The 21,360-nt window shown below is 39.1% G+C and overlaps 1 protein-coding gene across 10 annotated transcripts in view; it reads right to left on the reverse strand.

Annotated features, from left to right (window-relative positions):
* Positions 1 to 21,360, reverse strand: part of ARID1B (AT-rich interaction domain 1B) — a 438,299-nt gene that overhangs the window by 311,331 nt on the left and 105,608 nt on the right. For all 10 annotated transcript variants that reach the window (XM_074397218.1, XM_039467048.2, XM_074397219.1 and 7 more), the window contains exon 3: positions 4,169 to 4,318. In XM_074397218.1, coding sequence (XP_074253319.1) covers positions 4,169 to 4,318 — 150 coding nt within the window. The remainder of the gene's footprint in view (positions 1 to 4,168; positions 4,319 to 21,360) is intronic.

Consider the following 21,360-nt stretch of genomic DNA (forward strand, 5'->3'; position numbering starts at 1 on the left):
GTGCGTGTGTGTGTGCGTGCGTGTGTATGTGTGTGTATGTGTATGCGCGCGCGCGTGCCTGTGTATGTGTGTGTGTACACGAGTGCAGGTGAGCACAATTGATTCTATTCTTTTTTTCTATTGATTCCAGTCCTCTGGAGTTAATAACTCATATTAACAGACAAAGGCCCAGTCTCCCTAATATACAAAGGGGTTTTCTGACAATTTTTAAAGACCAGCAACTGAAGAGAAAAAATTCAAAATAAAAATATATAAATTTACAGTTCAGGAAAAAGGAAACAACAATGCTTTTAAATACACAAGATGACACTTAACATTACTCATAACAAGAAAATGTAAACTAAAACTATATTACAGATTAAGTATGAGTATCCCTTATCTGAAATGCTTAGAAACAGATTTATTTCACATTTGGGGATATTTGCATATATGTAATGAGATATCTTAGAGACGGAACCCAAGACTAAACACGAAATTTACTTATGTTTCAAGTGTGCCTTATATATATGGCCTGAAGGCAATTTTATAGAATATTTTAAAATAACTGTGACTGAAACAATGTCTAATGTGTGTTTTGACTGACCCATCACATGAGGTCAGGTATGGAATTTTCCACTTGTGGTATCATGTTGGCACCCAAAAAGTGTCAGATTTTGGAGCATTTCAGATTTCAGACATTGGGATTTAGGATACTCAGTCTGTACCAGATTGGCAAAAATCCAGAAGCTTTGCAAAACCATGCTACTGGCACATATGTAAGAAGAGTCCTGTCATGTGCAGATGGGAGTGTGAATTGGCTGCAGCCTGCAATACGCACTGGGATTGCAAATGCACACACCCTTTGCCCAGGATTGTAGCTTCCAGAATTTATCCTGCAGACATTACCGCCTGCTTATAAAATGACACATATACACTAAGTTTATCGTGGCATCATTGTTTCAATTCAAATAACTGGAACTAATCTAAATGTCCATCAAAAAGAACTGGTTAAATATATTACGGTATGTCCATAAAACATAATGAAGCTATAAAAATGAATGAGGAATTGCTATATGTGCTCCTTTGGAAAGATCTCCAGAAAATATATTTAAGTGGGTAAAAGAAGGGGATGAGAAAAAAAAATGGAAGAAGGCATACAGTATATTATACTACATATACCATCATTTGTGTAAAAATAGGGTAAAAACTAAAATACAGTATTGTGCTTCTTGATATAAAGAAACTCCAGAAAACCATACAATAAACTATAAATGGTTACCCAGTCAAGAACGGAGGTGGTGATGTGGACACAGGGAACTAAAATGAGAAGAGACTTCTTGGAATCCCCTCCTTGTACTTTTTGTTTTGAAACAAATGAACATACTCATTAGTCAAAACATTAAACATATGAAAAATGTTGAAGACACAAAGTGCGGTATCTTGATGGAAACTTAAAATTACTATCTGTATCAGTTTCATTAACAAGACACCAAGTACTACTAATACTTGCTAATGACAGCCTTATACAAAATCAAGAGATTATGTAAACTACATTTGAAAACAAAAGGAAAGACTGCATAAAGAAATGTTCTGGTCTTTATGAAATAGTGGCTGGTGGCATGGTGGCTCATGCCTGTAATCCCAGCACTTTGGGATGCCAAGGTAGGTGGCTCACGAGGTCAGGAGTTCAAGACCAGCCTGGCCAATATGGTGAAACCTGATCTCTACTAAAAATACAAAAATTAACTGAGTGTGGTGGCATGCGCCTCTAGTTCCAACTGCTTGGGAGGCTGAGGCAGGAGAATCACTTGAACCTGGGAGGTGGAGGCTGCAGTGAGCCGAGATCCTGCCACTACACTCCAGCCTGGGTGACAGAGCAACACTCTGTCTCAAAAGAAAAAAAGAAAAAGAATTATTGCTGATTAAACTAAATATAGTTGAGCTTCTGAAGTTTGTAAAGGTATATGAATTCAGTCTTGTTAAGATTTGGCATGATTTTGGTAATATTTTAATGGTAATTTTTACTTTGTTTCAGGATAGGTTTGGGGGGATTATTTGGGTTTTGGAGGTGCTAAATATATTTGTAATGCCTGGTATCATTTCTTTTGAGAAACTCTCCAAATCTAACTTGCCATCTAACTCCCTAAAATCCAGGACTGTTTCTGTCAAACCAGATCATCTGATTAGGCCACGTAAATGTGTCCAACTTTCACCTCTCTGTCCCACAATGAATATAACTCACACATTTTATGGCTAGGGAATATGAACCCATGAAAAAATTTCCAATGTATTCTGTGCAATGTTTGGTTTTATTCAGAATATACAAAAATTACTGCAATTACATTAAAGTCATTGTTATATAGTATTTCTTACCATATAATTTATTATATTCAAATCAATAAAATGATAGTAATAATCAAAGCACAAGATAGCCTGAAACTAAGCACATTAAAACAGTATTCATTAAAGTAAGATTTTACCTGTAGTATGCTTTAAATATTTAAATATGAAAGGTATTAAATAACTAATTGCCATGTGCTGGAAGGTATTAAATAACTAATTGCCATGTGCTGTGAATAGTTTTTAAAGGAAGTAAATTTTGAGCTTGGTCTTGAAGAAAATGATGGGCATTCAGAATCTTTAATCAAATTGGTTTTATGATCAGAGATTCATTCAGCTCACTACAGTCAAATGAGTAATATAATTTCTCTATTGAGTCCTTAAATTTTGATGACATGACAAAACACTCTGTGTCTACAAATAAGTTCAATAAGGCTCTGAAAACTCCTTGAAAAAGCATGTAACTTTATCAAAACTCCGGATACCAGCCTCTTTCACCTAAAAAGAAATTATGTTAAAGTGTTTTAAAATTTTCACACACTTTAATAAAACACTTGACCAGAGAACTATGAAATGATATACATTTCTACTGCTACAAATCCCATATATGTTACCACTATTTTTTTTTTTTTTTTAAGATGGAGTCTCGCTCTGTCACCAGGCTGGAGTACAGTGGCACGATCTTGACTCACTGCAACCTCTGCCTCCCGGGTTCAAGCTTTTTAAAACATACACATAACAAACAAGATCGTACTGGATCTCGAATCCTAGCTGATGTTTTAACATGTTTTGCTTAAAGTCATAAACTTTCTTTAGAATTCTTTAGTAAGTCATATGAAAATAGACTTACTAAAAATATTTTAGAAACCAAGAAAATATTTTAGAAACCAGCCAAACTGATTAAAATTAAGCTCCACAAATTCATGTATTTTGCTTAATATGCACGATCTATTGAAGCCACCAAGTAAGTCCTTTAAAGAGGAAAAAGTTGATGCCATATGTGTTCATCTTCTCTTTGCCACCTCCACCACACAGAAGAGAAGAAAATATTAAAATGGAAAATTATGTTTTGATGCTTACGACTGGAAGTGCTATGAATGTTTTATCTGGATTCAGAGTAAGAGTCCCTCACTCACTACTCCTTTTCCTGTCACTCATGAGTGACAGTCTCTAAAATACAAGGAAACTGAATCATTTTATCAAATAACATATATACTGTTTCTCTGCAGAGCCTATAAGCTGAAATATATAACCCAATAATCTAAAGGAATATTTAATGAGACTAATTTAAACTACAAACTGCTTAATATATTTAAAGTACATGACTCCAATTAATATGTTAATATATTGCAACTGAAGTGAGTATCTACTTATAAGCTGGTTTAAAGAGAATAACACAGTCAAAGGTAACATGTTTTCATGCAGTAGCACTTACCACTAAAACAAAACAAAACAAAGGTCAAGATAAAAATACCATGCATGTGCCTACTAGCAGGATGAAATGACTGATAAGATCCTTCTCCTGAATAAGCCTTAACAAAGTGGCAGAGCACTTTCCTGAAAGGTTCAGAACAGAAATGACAAAGAACAAGCAATGACTGACACTTTCTGCGGCCACTAACCAGTATTGCAAGCAGCTAGTAAACCAGTCATTCTCACCCTCCAATCTCAAAAGGGGAAAAGACAGAGAGCGGGTTGGAGTTAGAATAGGTTACAGTTGCGCATTTCTCAAAACTAACTTTTTTTCCACTGAGGACGTAATTTTTAATAAGGGACAGGAAGATGTTTTAGAGCCGGGCCTGCCTTGGAGGAGAAAACAGGGCCCCGTGGGGCAGCGCGCCGTGCTCACCTGCTGCGGCTGGTACCTCTGCTGGGACTGGGACGGCAGATACTGCGCCTGGGGCGGGAGGTGCGGGGGCTGCGGCTGCTGGCTGTAATATGGCTGTTGGCCCTGTTGGCAGTAACCACTCACACCTTGCTGTCCATACTGAGGTGGCATCTGTCAAAAAGTCAAGCAAAGCAAATGAGAAAGTCAAAATGTGCGATTAAATGAAATCAAATATGGTTTCAATTCAGCAACATGAAGGGGGTTCTCGACTAAGCAACTGAACTCAGTATTTTTCATCCTCTCTTCATTAGACAAATTGGCATGCTGCTTTCTATTCACATGCTATCAATGAAGTCAAAAGGCAATCTGACTTTGCCTTTAAAAACCATCATATTCTATCAGATATAAACTATTGATATATTAAAGATGAAGGGAGGAAGTACTTAATAGTGATATTAAAAAATAGCCTCTGCTAAAAAAGAGAAGCATCATATTAAATCTATTCCCACGCAACAGTGAGAATTCAAATGAACTCAAACAGTCCAAGTTAACTCACTAATATTTTATGAGAAGCTTGTGGTTTGTGTGCTTTATTATGGTGTATGTTTGTTTCTAAGTTTAGAACAAAAAAGTCAGAATATACCAACTGCATTTACAGCATATATATACCAGTTACAGTACTAATTCTATTTACCATTTTTGGTAACGATGGCATTTTCTTAGTTGATAAAACAGGCAACAATGTAACCCAAGATGTACTACAGTGTAAATACCAGAGGTATAGACAAAAATGGCATAAATCAATCTTCTCCATCTCTAATTTACAGAAGCCTAAAAATGCCTGAAAGCACTGTTTAGAGGAAAATCTTTCCTCATGCAATAAATATACCATGGATAGTATCCTGAATTTTTTTAAATGAGAAATCAGTTGCCTTTTTCTATAATTTCAAGAGAGAGCAGGAAAGGAAAAGAAAAACAAGATATCAGGACAGCAAAAGGCATTCTACAGACAAGAATAGCAAAGTCATTTTATTTAATGCCGCAATATGGTCCACCGGAGAACTTCAAGCACTTGAGACCCATAAACACACAGACTTAAGAAACTAATGATGAGTACCAGATACACACTTAAAACCCAAACCCACTGCAGAAGTACTGAATGAGGAAAAAGATGAAATGGTAAAGACGTAAAGAGTAAAGCATTTAGCCTCTATGAAAAATCAGCACAATAATTCCTAACACATACAATGGTAAAAGGGGGAAAATGAAAATGTTAAAGTTCCTATTTCTTTCAATCCAATCCAGATTATTTTCAAGACCCACCAAAGAGGATGAGAATAAATGTGACCACAATGGCTCACAGTGCCTCTCATCACACAGAGCCTAAGTTGCTGGAGCAGAGCAGAAAAGTCTGCATTGAAAGCCATTTAACAGCACAGTTGAATTTTTTGCTTTTATTTATTTTACAGCTTGATATCTCATAATGAATGTATGTCCCTGCCATAAGCCAAGCCAACGAATTTCCATAAAATACAACTCCACATGCTAGAATACCATATACCACTACAACACACATCCTCCCGTTCAACACCCATATGTTTGATTTGATATCTAATACTATATTTCACACAAGCATCTTTGCAGTTTGATTTGAAGCAGTTAGGATAACACTTCTGCCAGTGTTAAAATGACTGTAAAGCTCAGTCAACACAGCCAGCAACTCCCCTATGAATTGCGCTTTAATATGTTGACTTTCTGGTTACAGAAACCCTCACGCACAATATGGAAGTGTTGTTTGGGGAGGGGGCGCTGTTTTCTAAGCAAGACAACAGGACAGATTGCAGGAACCTACTAACGCTAGAGCAGCCACAAAATGACTCAAATATTTTACTACCTAGTCCAACTCCAGGAAGTTTGGGTGCAGGGTATAGGGCAAGGAGAACAGGTGGGCGCAGAGGAAATCTTCAGCGGAGCAACCACTACAGAACTGAGCAAACTAGAGGGGAGACCACCCCAAACATCTGCCTGGGCACCTTCAAATATGGTCCTCCACAATTAAAACCAATTTGCTGTCCTTGTAGACATACGGCTCATTCATCCATTTAGGACCAACTTCACCGGCACCCCACCTGCTGTGAGCCTGGGCTGAGGAAACCTTTAATGGCACAGAGGGCTCTCCCTGAGACCTGGGGCCCAGTGCCAACCAACTGGACCCAGTCAGCTGTCCTTCAGTGGGAGCTGTGATGGGATAGATTCCTCTAGCTTACCCAAAGAATCTTTAGGTTCCAAATACATGGGCTCTAAGTCCAATTCCCATTGCACGTGAGTTGTGTGAATATGATCGATCACATGACTCCACCTTACATCTTCAACGGTCAAACAGTACTGCTTTGCTAAGTCATACAGACACCATGCCCAGTCCCACCTGGAAGTTTATACAGGTGCCATTATGACTCATTAAACTACAAGTTGTAGTGCGCTCTGTAAAATATTATTTCTCAAGTATTACCTTTAAAAACCAATTTTTCAATAGAATACCGCAGCTGACTGGAGCTACAGTCTAATTCTTTAATTTTTTTGAGACAGTTTCACTCTTGTTGCCCAGGACAGAGTGCAATGGTGTGATCTCAACTCACCACAACCTCTACCTCCTGGGTTCAAGCCAATCTCCTGCCTCAGCCCCCCGAGCAGCTGGGATTACAGGCATGCACCATCATGCCCTGCTAATTTTGTAGTTTTAGTAGAGACGGGGTTTATCCATGCTGGTCAGGCTGGTCTCAAACTCCCAACCTCAGGTGATCTACCCACCTCAGCCTCCCGAAGTGCTGGGATTACAGGTGTGAGCCACTGCGCCCAGCCTAAAGTCTAATTCTTTACTGATCATTATTGTTTTAGTGTTAATGCATTCAGACGCAAGGCTCTGAAAGATCTACTATATGCTGTTCAGACTTTTGAAACTAAAGGGTATTATAAAACACAAATCCACAGGTCGCCCCACAAGACACGGAAGGCCCCAGAGCCTTCTGCCACTGCTAACCACAGGTCCCGAGTTCTGGTGTGTGAACGGCTGTCCCTCTCCTCACAGGCCATCAGGGCATTCCGACAGCACTCACCACTCAGGCTCACTCCTCACCCAAACCCAGTTAGACTTCTAATGTGCTGAGGACCAAGACACCCACACACGCTGCCCACATAATGAGGGCCCAGAGGACTGATCCATGAGGAAAACACATGAGCTCCACTGTCCCAACGTTTGCAGAGCCTATTCTGGCTGCTGAGAGTTTTAAAATCTTTTAGTTCTTAACCACATGCAGGATAACTAATATTACCAGACTGTTGCATGCAAGTGACATGCAATCAACAGTGAGCACCAGTCGGCAGGTGCTGGGAGCTGGGGACAGAGAGCTGGTAGCTCAGGCTGCCGGCCCCCTTCCCTCCCCAGCCTGACCCCAACCACAGTCCTTCTAGTGCCTTGGCCAACCTTATCTTACCACAGGGAAGGCTGATGTAGTTATGTAGTGAAACCTTTAACTACGTATTCACTTGTTTACTGTCTGTCCTCATCACTAGAATACAAGGTCCTAGAAGAGGATCTCACCGTCAACAAACATCTGCTGAATGAGGAATATTGTTCAATGATTACGAAAGCAAGCTATTGTTACACGAAACATTTTAACAAATCAACACATTATAATATGGAAATCTCCTGAACCACCCAAATCTGATACATGTGTTCAGCTTCATCTACAGCCACTGAACAGTACAGTAACAACATAGTGTCCTTGGCCATAAACCGCTGGCCCACAGAAGTCCTGACTGTCCAGCACGTGCTCTGTGCCTTCAGCACAGTTCAAATAATATATTTTTTTAAAACTGTGAAACTGGACTAAATGGAGATCACACGCGCGCGCACACACACACACACACACACACACACCCCACTCAGATCAGAATGTTTCCATTTGTTATTTAAAAATAAGAACCTGGCTGAGCTCAATGGCTCACGCCTGTAATGCCAGCACTTTGGAAGGTCAAGACAGGCAGATCACCTGAGGTCAGTAGTTTGAAATCAGCCTAGGCAACATGGTGAAACCCCATGTCTACTAAAAATACAAAAATCAGCCAGTCGTGGTGGCACACACCTGTAATCCCAGCTACCTGGGAGGCTGAGGCAGGAAAACCGCTTGAACCTGGGAGGCGGAGGTTGCAGTGAGCCGCGACTGTGCCATTGCACTCTAGCCTCAGTGACAGAGCAAGGCTCCATCTCAAATAATAATAATAACAATAATGAAGGAGGAGGAGGAAGAGGATCTGTTTCACTCATTTCTAAATAAAGACCTTTAAGACATGAACATACACAACAAATAATCTATAGCTAAAAAGGATTCACTTAAAGTATTTATTTTAGGAAATTATCCCAATAAAGGACGCAAGCATTACCCTTCACATTTCTGTATCATGTTACATGTGCAGGGTCAAGATCCATTTTTCATTTCACCATACCCTGAACTTTTTGCTCATCTTCCAAAATTAATGAAATGCTCAAGGTTAATCCTCTCCCCACTTTTCCTTCTAAAGAAGTTTTAGAGAGCAATTTCCTACTAGGTTTAAAGGTACACTGACCCCATGACCCAGCCATGTACCTTGTAAGCATATACCCATGAAACATGCATGTTCCAGGAAGGACACTCAATGCAGTCCTGTCTAATACAATTGATAGAAGAAGACAAAATCTAACTCTAGGACAGAAGGTAAATGGGAAAAGTTAAAGGCACACAATTAAATCTATACAGTAGTTAAAAAGGAAGACCTAAGACACCATATCAAAATGGTTCAAACCTAAAAAACACAATGTTGAGTTTAAAAAGAAAGCAACAAAAAGTTAATGCGGTATCACATCATTTGTATAAAATTCTAAAACACAAGATATTAGCGTATTTTTTTTTTTTTTGAGACGGAGTCTCACACTGTCACCTAGGTTGTAGTGCAGTGGCGCGATCTCGGCTCACTGCAGTCTCTGCCTCCTGGGTTCAAGCAATTCTCCTGCCTCAGCCTCCTCAGTAGCTGGGACTACAGGTGTATGCCACCACGCCCAGCTAATTTTTTTGTACTTTTAGTAGAGACGGGGTTTCACCATGTTGGCCAGGATGGTCTCAATCTCCTGACCTTGTGATCCACCCGCCTCGGCCTTCCAAAGTGCTAGGATTACAGGCTTGAGCCACCGCGCCCGGCCAGTGTGTACTGTTTATAAACACACATATAGCGAAAGTACAAAAACATGCATTGAAAAGGAATGGGGACGATGGGAGTGGCTTCAGCCTTGCTTTGTTCCTTTATAAGAAGAAAGACGTGAAGCAAATAGGGTAAAATGTTAACACCTGTATACACTCTATGTGTAATCACATAAGCATCTCTGTTATATTTGCTTCTGTACTTTTCTGTATGCCTGAATCATTTCACAATTTTCCACTCCACCATAAAGATTTCGCCTCCACCTCACTTGACCTCCTCCCAAAAAGAGGTAGCCCGGGAAGACCAAGCACACACACAAGGCAGGAGGAGACACCCCAGGAGGTGTCCTTCCGAAAAAAGAGACTGAGCTCAGAGGCCAGGTCCCTCACTACAAGACCAGGTGCCCCAATCACTCCCAGTCCTTTCACCTAGGATGCTCCAGGCCATAGCTCTTCTGAGTTCTGGTGTCTAAGCAGTGTCCCGCTCCTCACAAGTCATTAGGGCATTCAGGACAGGACCAGGCAGAAGCCTTCATTATGGTCTCCTCCCAAGGGAAAGAAGTGTGCTGCAGGTTGGTGAACCTCTTAACAGACAGAACTTTATGCCAGCATTTCCCTATGGAAACTAATGGTCACTAATTTCCCTATGGATCCTACAAGCAACACTTATTCTGTAGGATATTGTACAGAAATGAGTTCTATAAAAAGTTTGAGGAATAAATATACTGTAAAAAAGAAAACATACCATATCAGCACATTAAAGGATATGTGAAATCCCTTAAAAAGTTAGGAAAGCTGTCCACCTTTACATCCAAGATTTCTCAAACTTGTTTGACCACTGAACACTGCCACACCACTGGTCTGTCCACTGCACCGGGGAGGTCCTTGCTGGTTTATTCAGCATGTCTGGTCAGTCCTAAGAGCTCAGTGAATGCCTGCTGACTGAACCTCCTAGAAATCACACACTACTGTCCATGGAAACGTCAAGAGCTGCTGCCTTGAGCTAAATTATAGTCCAGTCCAGTTCTGTATCTAGGAAAGCACAGAAAGACACTGGAACAGATATTAGAACCTCCTTGATGGGAGCTTTGAAGTTATGATACTAAAACGGACCCCAGTTTCTATCGTGGATCTGGTACCTCTGCATATCTCAATCTACTTATATTACATTATCAGTGTGTCTCTCCTTTTGGAGGAAAATAGTCTATGAACAAAAGAAATACTTGGCATTGTCCTAAACTTAACAGCAACATATTTAGTGTGGTGAAAACTCCCCACTGCTGAATTCTCACATGCTACTTTTGTGCTATGTAATGGAATGAGAGCACATTTCTCCTTATCTTAAATGTCTAAAAACCTCTTTTATTATTGTGCTAAAATATACACAAAATTGACCATTTTAACCATTTTAAATATACAGTTCAATGATGTGTAAGCACATTCACACTGTTGGACAACCATGACCACCATCCTTCTCCAGAATTTCATCATCCGAAACTAAAACTCTGTGTCCCAGAAATATTAACTTCACATTCTGTTCCCCAACCCCTGGCAAGGACTATTATGCTTTCTGGCTCTATGAATTTGGTCAGTCTTGTTATCTCATATAGGTGGAATCACACAGTATTTGTTCTTTTGTGTCTGGCTTATTTTTTGTCTGACTTAGCATAATGTATTCAAGGTTCATCCATGTTGTGGGTGTATCATGTTTCATTCCTTTTTAAGGCCACTGAATGTATATGGCATAATTGTTTATCCATTCACCCATGGATAAACACTGGGTTGTTTTCAACTGTCAGGTTTTGTGAAAAATGCTGCTCTGAATATGGGTTTACAAATACCTAGTTGAATCATTGCTTTTTCTTCTTTGGGTACATTCCCGGAAGTGGAATTTCTGGAGTATACAGTAATTCTATGCTTAATTTTTTTAGAACTATCATACTGTTTTTCACAGTGGCTGCACCATTTTACATTCCCACCAACAGTACACAAGGATTCCAAGTTCTCCATATCCTTGACAACACTTGGTATTTTCCGGGTTTTTCTTCATATTAAATATCAGTTGTACTAATATTGGGTGTGAAGTGAAAACAGACTCATTGTGAAATTTGCATTTTTCTATTGGTAACTGCTGTTGAGTGTCTTTTCATGTGCTCATTGGCCATGTATATATCTTCTTTAGAAAAATGTTTATTCAAGCCCTTTGCCATTTTTTAACTGAGTTATTTTGTTGTTGATAGGAGTATTTTACATAGATATTAATCCCTTATCAGATATATGATTTGCAAATATTTTCACCTATTCGATGGGTTATACCTTTTCACTATCTTGATAGTATCTTTTGATGCTCAAAAGTTTTTAAACTTTGTCCAACTTGTCTGTCCTTTCTTTTGTTGCCTATGCTTTTGGTGTCATATCCAAGGAATAATTACCAAATCCAGGGCCAAACTTTTCCCCTGTTTTAAGGGTTTTATAGCTTTGTTTTAGCTCTTACTAACTTAAGTCTATAATAGATTATGAGTTAATTTTTATATGTGGTGTAAGGCAAAGAGTCCAGTTTTATTCCGTTCTTATTGTTCTTATTCTATATGATTTTCACATCGGCTTAGATCTTTTTGTTTTAAGAAGTACAGTTTGGTATTTACACATCCATCAGGAACTATTTTTTGAAAAGAACTATATTAAATGTATACATTCTTGACACACTGTACAGTCTGTTTGCATGAAGTTCAAAATCAGGTAAAATCAATTTATTGTGACAAAAATCTAACAATGATTGTGAAATATGGGGACTGGCTGGAAGAAATAGGAGGGAATTTTCTAGGAGTGATGGAAATACTCTCATTAGCATGGTGGAATCCTAGATGTACATAAATGTCAAAACTCACTTAATTGTACGCTTAAGATTTAGGCATTTCGATGGATATTAATAACAGCTTGAAAATATTGGTGGAATATGTATACACACTTAATACAGAAGCCTAAACTGTTCGTCTCCATTTTTATCATTCTATAACATACATTTTTAACATATTTATGGTTAAATCATTCTTGCCTTATTTCGACCTAGATGTAAATTTTCTATTGTACAATTAATGACTGCTCCTAGATGCTTATCAATGAGTTTTCATGTTTCATTTTATACAATCCAAAATATTACAGAGCAATTGGGCAAACTGAAATAATCATGGTGAGTATACCAAGTCAAATACACAAGGTTAAGTCACAACATGTATAGAAACAACGTTCCTTTAACCCAAAATTCTACTTTTGGGAATTTATCTTAAGAAAAAGTATAAAACAAGTGTGCAAAGATATGTGTAGCAAGGATTTCACTGGGGCTCCACTCAAAAATAGGGAAACAGCTTAAACATTTAAATGGCCATCAATAGGAGATTGGTTTGTGGGGGGTGGGGGAAGCAGAGGTGAGGTGGGGAAAGCATCAATAAAATACTATAGAGCCATTAAAAATAACAATTCTCATTTTGCATTATACTTAATAACAAAAAGTTCTGTCCATATATTATTGAGGTGAGGTTTAAAGGTGGCAGGTTACAAAACCTACAGAGCATAATGTTATTTTTGAAATCAAAAATGTGTGTGTGGTATATGTATAAAGAATTAACAGCTTCAAAGAATATATACCGAAATCACTCCTTGAACCAACTCTGTTTTTCATGAATCTAGAGCAAAATGAAATTTATTTAGGATTATTTATTGCTGTTGTCTTTCTAAGAGTTACCAAAAAGTATATTATAACAATTTATCTTTAACAGAAGACAGCTTCTTAATTTTTATGTGTTTGTTTTTCATCATAGATTTGAACCCCTCCAGGTAAATTCTACAAAATGGGAAGGCAAAAAGCAGAAGAAAAATCTGAAGTCCATAACAGCTCCATTCACATGTGGCAAATCCTGCTGGCTCCTGATTTCACAGGAAGATCAAACACCATTTTTCATGCATAAGAGACGGACTGAAAATTCCCCACAGCAAGGAATTCAGATGCTAAGCTGATGCGTGGCTGAACCAACTGCACGAGGAAATTTTATTATGTCAACATGTCCAGTCAAAAATAATGTGCTAGAAGGTAATAAATAAAGTTTACAAGGTCAAGATCTTACAACTGCTCAACATTCCACAGTCCCTCAAGCTAAGTTCGCAAATGAGACTTCTAAACAACTTAGGTGCCTTCCCTGCCACCTTTCTTATTTTAAGAAGAAAATAAATCTTGTCCTTAGGCTTATCTAAGAAAAAAAAAATTCACAATTTCCCAAAATTTGTCCTTCATCCTTGAAAAATGAGACATAGTCAACAAATGTATATTGAGTGCTTACTGTATGCACTGTACACTAAAGCTAAAGTTCCTTCCAATTCTATCTAGCTTCCCTGAGTAACAGTAAGACGACGACCCAGGATGAGAAAGAAGTTGGCCAAGTATACGAAAGAGTCAATCAAGCAGTGTCTCACACTGCAGAATGGGCTAGCCAACCACCCACACTCACAAGCTGGGTCCATGGCTCTCATGTTGCTCTGGAGTCCACTACATTTTTGCCTGTGCCCTGGTTCCTTCCTAACAGATAACTTCTGGGCCATAAACATTGCCAGTTTTTAAAAGGCTGAAGCCAATACATCTGAGATCATTTAATCCTCCCCATTATTATATGATAAAATAGATTTACCTTTTTTGATTTGGGAAACATTGAAAAGTTCTCGTTTTTTATCAGTAACGAGTCTTTTTTGTGACAAATTTTTTTCTGAAACTTAAAAGGGTACATACGACGTAAGATTATAAAGACATATACATACAACCCCTCTTGGGTTTCTTTACAATTATTAATTGTCTACAAAATTTCACTGCTTATTCTAAGTTCAACTGCTCTATATTTAGCAAATCACAGCTTAAGTGAATAGTAGGTCAGACCAATGTTCTGCAGAGTGAATACTCTGTATAGCTGTGGGAACTAAATGGTAGTGCCTCTCGTGACCTCAATTTCCAGAAGTCAGGGATATGTCCTGAACAGCCTTTATTTCCTCTTAATAACCATTATAAATCTATTATCCATGAATTTATTTATACACTTCTTAAATTAATTTATATTTCCAGTACAGGCTATCTCTTTAGGGTAACAAGTTCTGCCACATTATTATCTACTTTGCAAAGTGGACATCCTTCAGTTTTCCTGAAATTAACTCCCTCAAGCTTCGAGGAGTGCTGTCTAACTCTTGTACATAGAATTTGATTAACAAATATATGGTCAACCAGTGCAAGTCAATTATATCAGCCCAAAGCCTTTTTTTTTTTTTTTTAAACATACCAAAAATTCCTTGCCAACAACTGTCCATGCCACTCTGTCCTCTGATTCTTTTCCTTGGCCTATCTAAACAGCTTTCTCTCTGTTCGCTTTTATTATGAAACAGCAGCTAAAATAGCACAAATGATCCCGAAGGCACAGCAAGCACGGCTGTACACAAGAGTGAGATCACTTTTCTAGGAACCTTTAAAAAGAAATCTCTAGTACACATTTTGTATTCTCCTTTCCCACCGAACTTCAGATGTTTTCACCTTTCTTTCTAGGTCAGCCAATTACAGGAGATTTTATTTAAGTATTCATAAAATGCAGGCATTCACTGGTAGTAAAATGCTTCCTCTCATTTACAACCAATGTTGAACTAAAGTCTTACTGTACACAAAATTAACACACAAGTGTATAATTGTAGTTTTATGCTCAAGTGCCCTAATTACACACTTTCAAACACTTTCTTCCTGAGGATTCAATCAAGGGTATTTGATACCACAGATCTATAAAGTCTACAGTGTATTTTTTGACAAAACAGAAGAATATCAGGAAAAAAACCCGCAGCTTCTGAGAGAAGAGCATGTGTTTAATACGAGGGATGATAAATCTTACTGTAAAACAGCTTAAAAAGATAACATATTTCCAGTGTATATAAACTGGGTATGGCAGGAGGGCTGCATATGAGCAAAACGATTCATACTACCTATTCTTGAAAGAAACAGAGCTGGTACTTTAAAATGTGGTCTTTCCTAAACCATCATGGCAGTGAAAAATTCACCTATAAGCTTGTATGCCTTATTGATATAATAATAGTAAAAAGGAAAGAATTTTTAACAGTAAAAAGAGCCACACTCACTTTTAATGTGGAAGCTTTGACACCTAGGGTACCAATATTTGCATTTTAAAATAAAATAAACATTTTCCATAACAAATATATACAGTCAAATTTTAAATGAGAGAATCATAACTGGAAATGCATCAACATGACTTCATAAAACTCTATTACTGTGAAGGTCATAGGATATATAAAAACAAACAAAGGGCTCAGAAGGCAATCTATAGTAATAAATGGGTCAATTCTGCCCACAGAAGCAACATTTTCCTAGAAAAAGCTGCTTGAAAATAAAAAGGTCTGAGCTGCCTTGCCTCATAGGGATTTGGTTGTTTCCATCCCAGAAAATGCTGTCCCAAGAAAGCATACACGTGGTATCATTTATTCAGCAATGAAAACATCTCACTGCAAAGCAATTTGGATTTTCCCTCTTTCTTGTTATACTATTGCCCAAACTGTAACTGGTAATTTTGAATCCATGAATATAATCTTTGAGTTGTTTCCATTTCTTTTAATGCAAAAGGATTACAAAAGCAAAAGTCAAAACAGTCTAACAGTACTTCACACACATGTTAGAATAGCAGGGTTTTCTAATAAGACTTTAAAATAAGTGTCAGGCTACAGTATGTTCGTGTTTTTGTAAACCACCCACTTGGTCCACAAGCACATGGTGAGGACACCATTTACTACAGCGTAAAACAGAAAACACTCGGGAAGCAGAACTGATGGGAATTACAGAGGAGCTGCTTGCTTATCTGCCCTTCTGGCCAGAGATTTCTATTTTTATAAAGCACAAAAAGAGGAGCCAAGAGCTTTACCACTTTCCTATATAAACCCAGCTGCCAAAATGAATGTGCCAAAGGGGAATTTCAGAAAATTTTAAAGAGATAACCTTTGCTGAGGCTGCAATGTCAACTTTGTAACCGCATGACTGGAACATGTGCAGTGAATGCTTGATTGAAAAGAGACTGTTCTCTTTGAGATAACTACGGGGTGGGGGCAGGGTACAGAAAATAGGATTTACCAGAAGAGGACCAGAATTTTAAAAGAGTCAACAAACAGACTAGCAACTGGTATCTTCCAGTTTGGAAGGGGAGCTCTGTAGGGGAACAGGAGGAGTGAGACCGTTCACTGCAGGCCACTTTCTACCCTGGGGACCATATACTTGATGACAGACACATGTAAATTACTCATTCGGGTGTGGGTTTTAAATACAGCCTTTGAAATTGTTTCTTCTTTTTTCTCAAAGGAAAGAATTGGGGGTGAGGTGAGATTATGTGGTCGCACTGCTGTCTTCAGTCAGAAGCCCACTCTCTGAGAGTGCGGGAGGGTGGGTGCTCCCAAAGCCTTTCTGTATCCTTTTTCTCTTCTGGCCCCCCTCAAAATGATTTTTATAACTAATGAAAATAGAAGAAAACTCCAAGCCCCTCAAAAATGAAAATTTTTAAAACTGCATTAATTTAAAGCATCATCCTTTAAAAAGACACAGTCTAAGTGTTCCATGAGGATACTTTTCAGGGAGAACATTTACTCATTAATCTATCTACCCCTAAAATCAAATGATGTGTATGGTGAAAAGCACAGCAATGAAGAAAAGTAACAGCAATGGTAATCACGCAAGGGTCCAACTTCTCCACAGACTGGCCAAAACCCAACTTGGCTCTTACATTTCTTGCTCTGAGATTTTGAGAATCACATAGACTGCAGAATCCATGACCAGACAGCCCCGTGGGAAGAGCCAGCATTGGTACGTTAAGGCACCCACTGCTCTCCAGAGCAAAGGCTACATGCTGACACAGAATGAGGCTGGAGGTTCATCCCTATGATGTGGGATGGGACAGGCTTCCAGTGTGCATGAGTCTTTTATCCCCTCCCTGAGTTTCAGAATATACACATAACAAATGAGCAGTGGGTTTATAAATAAATCTTTCTACATTAGAAGATGTTGCTACCACCAGCCTACCATTTCACAAAGCAGTGATTGCTCCCCGAATTCCATGTGCAAAGGTAGGATCAGTGGAACACATAAGCATATCAGTGGTTTAAAAACTGACTCCTTGCATTTTGTTCCCTGGATCATAGTTTGAGTTGGGGCAAGGGGAGGGATGAGGAGATGCTCAAAAATATATCCAGTATACAGTCCACATATCACTGGATCAATGAGCTATTGTTTTAAATGAAAAAAATATGTATCCACTCCCTCCCCACTTGGAAGGCTCGGCATAGTTACAGATTATGAACTACTTTATCATACACATCTAGAACTGGGAAAGACTTTGAAAGGCCACTGTTTCAACTCTGTGCTTGCTACGGTCAAGGATTAGGAAACGTGCACAATTTCACCCAGTAGTCACAAACGGAAGTACTCACTCCACTCTCCCACAAGGCTCAGTCATTAAATGGAAGTGAAAGGTGGAGGAGGCAAACAGCCACTCAGACTGGGACAAGAGGGAGAAGGACACTTTGAAGGCCATGCTGTGTCCCAGGAGAGCAGGACAGGGGCAGGCATGGGGAGCCCAGAGAACACAAGAGAGCCAACAGGAGTGGGAACAGAAGCTGGAACGAGGCAGAAAGGCTGCAAATGAGAAATGCACACACTCTTCTTTAACTTTTAAAAACTAAAATTGTTGCCAGACGTGGTGGCTCACACCTGTAATCCCAGCACTTTGGGAGGCTGAGGCAGGTGGATCACGAGTTCAAGAGATCAAGACCATTCTGGTTAACATGGTGAAACCCTGTCCCTACTAAAAACACAAAAATTAGCTGGTTGTGGTGGCACGCACCTGTAGTCTCAGCTACTTGGGTGGCTGAGGCAAAAGAATTGCTTGAACCTGGGAGGTGGAGGTTGCAGTGAGCCGAGATTGCACCACTGCACTCCAGCCTGGGCAACAAGAGCAAAACTCCATCTCAAAAAATAAAATAAAATAAAATAAAATAAAATTGTTAGCCAGCCATGGTGGCAGGTGCCTGTAATCCCAGCTACTCCAGAGGCTGAGGCAGGAGAATCACTTCAACCCAGGAGGCAGAGGCTACAGTAAAACAAGATCACACCATTGCACTCCAGGCTGGGCGACGAGAACAAAACTCTATCTCAAAACAAAAATTGTAAAATCTGTGTAGTTGAGATTAATTTAGAAAGTATGGGTAGGATGCCCCTTATATGAACTGCTTGGGATCAGAAGTGTCTCGGACTTCAAGCTTTTTCAAACTTTGAGATACCTACATTCCATAATTGCTTGTTGAGCATTCCTAATCCACAAGTTTAAAATCTTAGGTGCTCCAATAGGCATCTCCTCTAAGCATCACATCAGTACTCAAAAAAAAGTTTAGGGTTTTGGTGCATTTCTAATGTCTAATTTTCAGATGAGGGACTCTCAACCTGCACAATATTAGGATACAAAATTTCTACCAACGCAGACGCTGTACCTTCAAGGCACAAGGGGGAAGGGGAGGCTCCCTTGTGAGTCATTTAGCACATAAAACTTAACTTACATGATAAACTTGTGATACTGGGCAATAGTTTAAACAGGAACGGCATTTTACAGTTGTGGCAATATGAAGAGATGATGCTTTGAAATATCAAAATCCTTGACATATCAATGTATTTAAAAGTAAATGTTTATATAAAAAGAAGACAATTCAGTTATTTCCCTTGAGGAAAACAATCTGCAACTTTTTAAATTGCATCAGGCAGAACATGTACCAAACAGTCCCAAAAGATTGGTCAGAAAAAAATAAGAGGGTGTTGACATTTTTAAATCAGTAACAGAAAGACACCCAGGGGCAGGCAGTGGAAAGGGAGGAGGACTTACTGAATGTAGAATTTTCAGCAAATTAAATGTTTCACTTTTTTCCATGGTCTCCTCATTTCATACTTACAAAACATTAAAATCAGGCATGCTAAACTACACATTTTGAAAATAAATAATCATAAAATCGTAATTACCCTCCTCAAAACAATACTTCAACATGGATATGTTCTGATTGTCCCTTCTAAACACCTCTGAGGTTAAGTCAACAGACTTCAGTGAGGCCATTTTACTGTTTTGGACATTAACTGGATTAAATACCTGTCCTAAGATAGAACCCTTCAAAATCCAGTGACATATAAGGATAAATGGGTCAAAATATTTTAGTTCTGAAATTAGATCATATTCCAATTCTACTTTATTTTAGCTATATTACCATTAGAAGGTAAAGCCAGCTTTCAAACAGTATCCTACAAAGATTTTCACTTTAATAAATCCTTTAATTTTAAAAGATACACTGTATATGTCATGGGGGAAACATGATTTCTAACTATTCATTTGACATATTTAGTTTCCTTTCAAAAATGTTTTTTACAAGAACAGTCAAAGTTTATCCCAGCAGCAACACTTCTTGAAACCAGGAAGGATTTCTCTGAGCTCAAGACAAGGTATAAAGAATTGGGGAAAATGACAATATTTTCTGACTGGAAGACACTACATTCAATAATCACTCACAATCATTTAAAACTTACAGCTATTTCTTACTGCCAGAAAAAAAGAATTAGCAACACTAGTATCTGGGCATTCGGTGCCTCTTGAATCTCAGAACCTTTTTCCAGCACACTTCACTCCCCAAACTAGTGGTAGCCTAATAATCCTAGAAACACCACGGCCACCCCAACAGCTGACTATGACTACCCGACACGTGGTGTCCGTACAGCATCCAGGACAAACCACCTGCCGGGTTTGGGCGCTCCATCCTTACACACCTCCTAATCCTCCTGATGGAACGCCCTCCAGGTGGCTGCCTTCCCCTTACCTGCTAGAGCTTTCCTGGGAAGGCACTCTGCTTAGGAGTCAAAGACCTGCCTGGAATAGAGAAGGCCTGTGGTGCAACTGGCAAATCACTTAGCTGTGGTTTCAGTTTTTCATCAGGTTGTCCTGGAAATAGACCACGTTCTAAATCTACTTTATCTGAACCACACACAAAAAAACCCTTTTCCCTTAAATTATCATTAGAAGAAAAAAGGGAGAGGAGAATCAAAGGAGCATTAAAAATACCAAAAATTAGAGTAATGGCTGTCAAGTGTTTTGACTCCAACTCAGAGGAAGAAACATATTTTATATCAAAACCTTGAACACACAGGACACTCACCGCATGTGCTACATTTGTATTTTCTATTCTTTATATCAAATTCCTTCCAATAAAAACGTTTCCAGTTGCAGCCTAATATATTACTTTCTTGCTCCCATTAAAGAGTCATGATCAACAGTTTAGAAAACACTGCATTAGGGCATGATTTTTTTCCCAGAGAATCTCAAGGAAAACAGTTCCAAGTGATACTGTATCAGAATAAATCAGGGTCCAGGGATTCTGGCTTTTGAAATGCCTCTCCCCTGACCCACAGCTGTTGTGGATACAAAATGCCATTGCCAGAGAGAGAGAACTTACTGCTGTTCTGAGCAGGCTGACGAGCCAGACCAGGTCAACAGGAAACACCCGCTCACGAGGAAGGCAAACACCAGCAGAACAGGTATCAGCCTGCCCGCAGCACCTGCCTATCAGAGGAGCGGCAAGTCTCAGAAGACATCAAGAGTCAAAGCAAGGAAAGGTGAAGAGATGGGGCTGGAGCCAGCCAGGTGACAGTCCCAAGGTGAGGATGGGAGAGTGAGGTCATGCTATGGAACGTGGGACAAGTGCTGGGGCTGGTGTGTGTCAGGCTCACGCTGGAGAGGGAAGCATGGAAGTCGGGGCACTTAGAGGCAGCAGGGCCAGAAGAGAAGGAAGTGAAGCTCGGAGAAGTAAAGAAGAGAAAGGAGAAGGAAGGGCTATGATTTCCACACAGATTCCCAAAGAAGAAAAGTAAAATGTCATGAAGACAAG

This window comes from Saimiri boliviensis, chromosome 4 (genome assembly GCF_048565385.1).
Source record: "Saimiri boliviensis isolate mSaiBol1 chromosome 4, mSaiBol1.pri, whole genome shotgun sequence".
NCBI lineage: Eukaryota > Metazoa > Chordata > Mammalia > Primates > Cebidae > Saimiri > Saimiri boliviensis.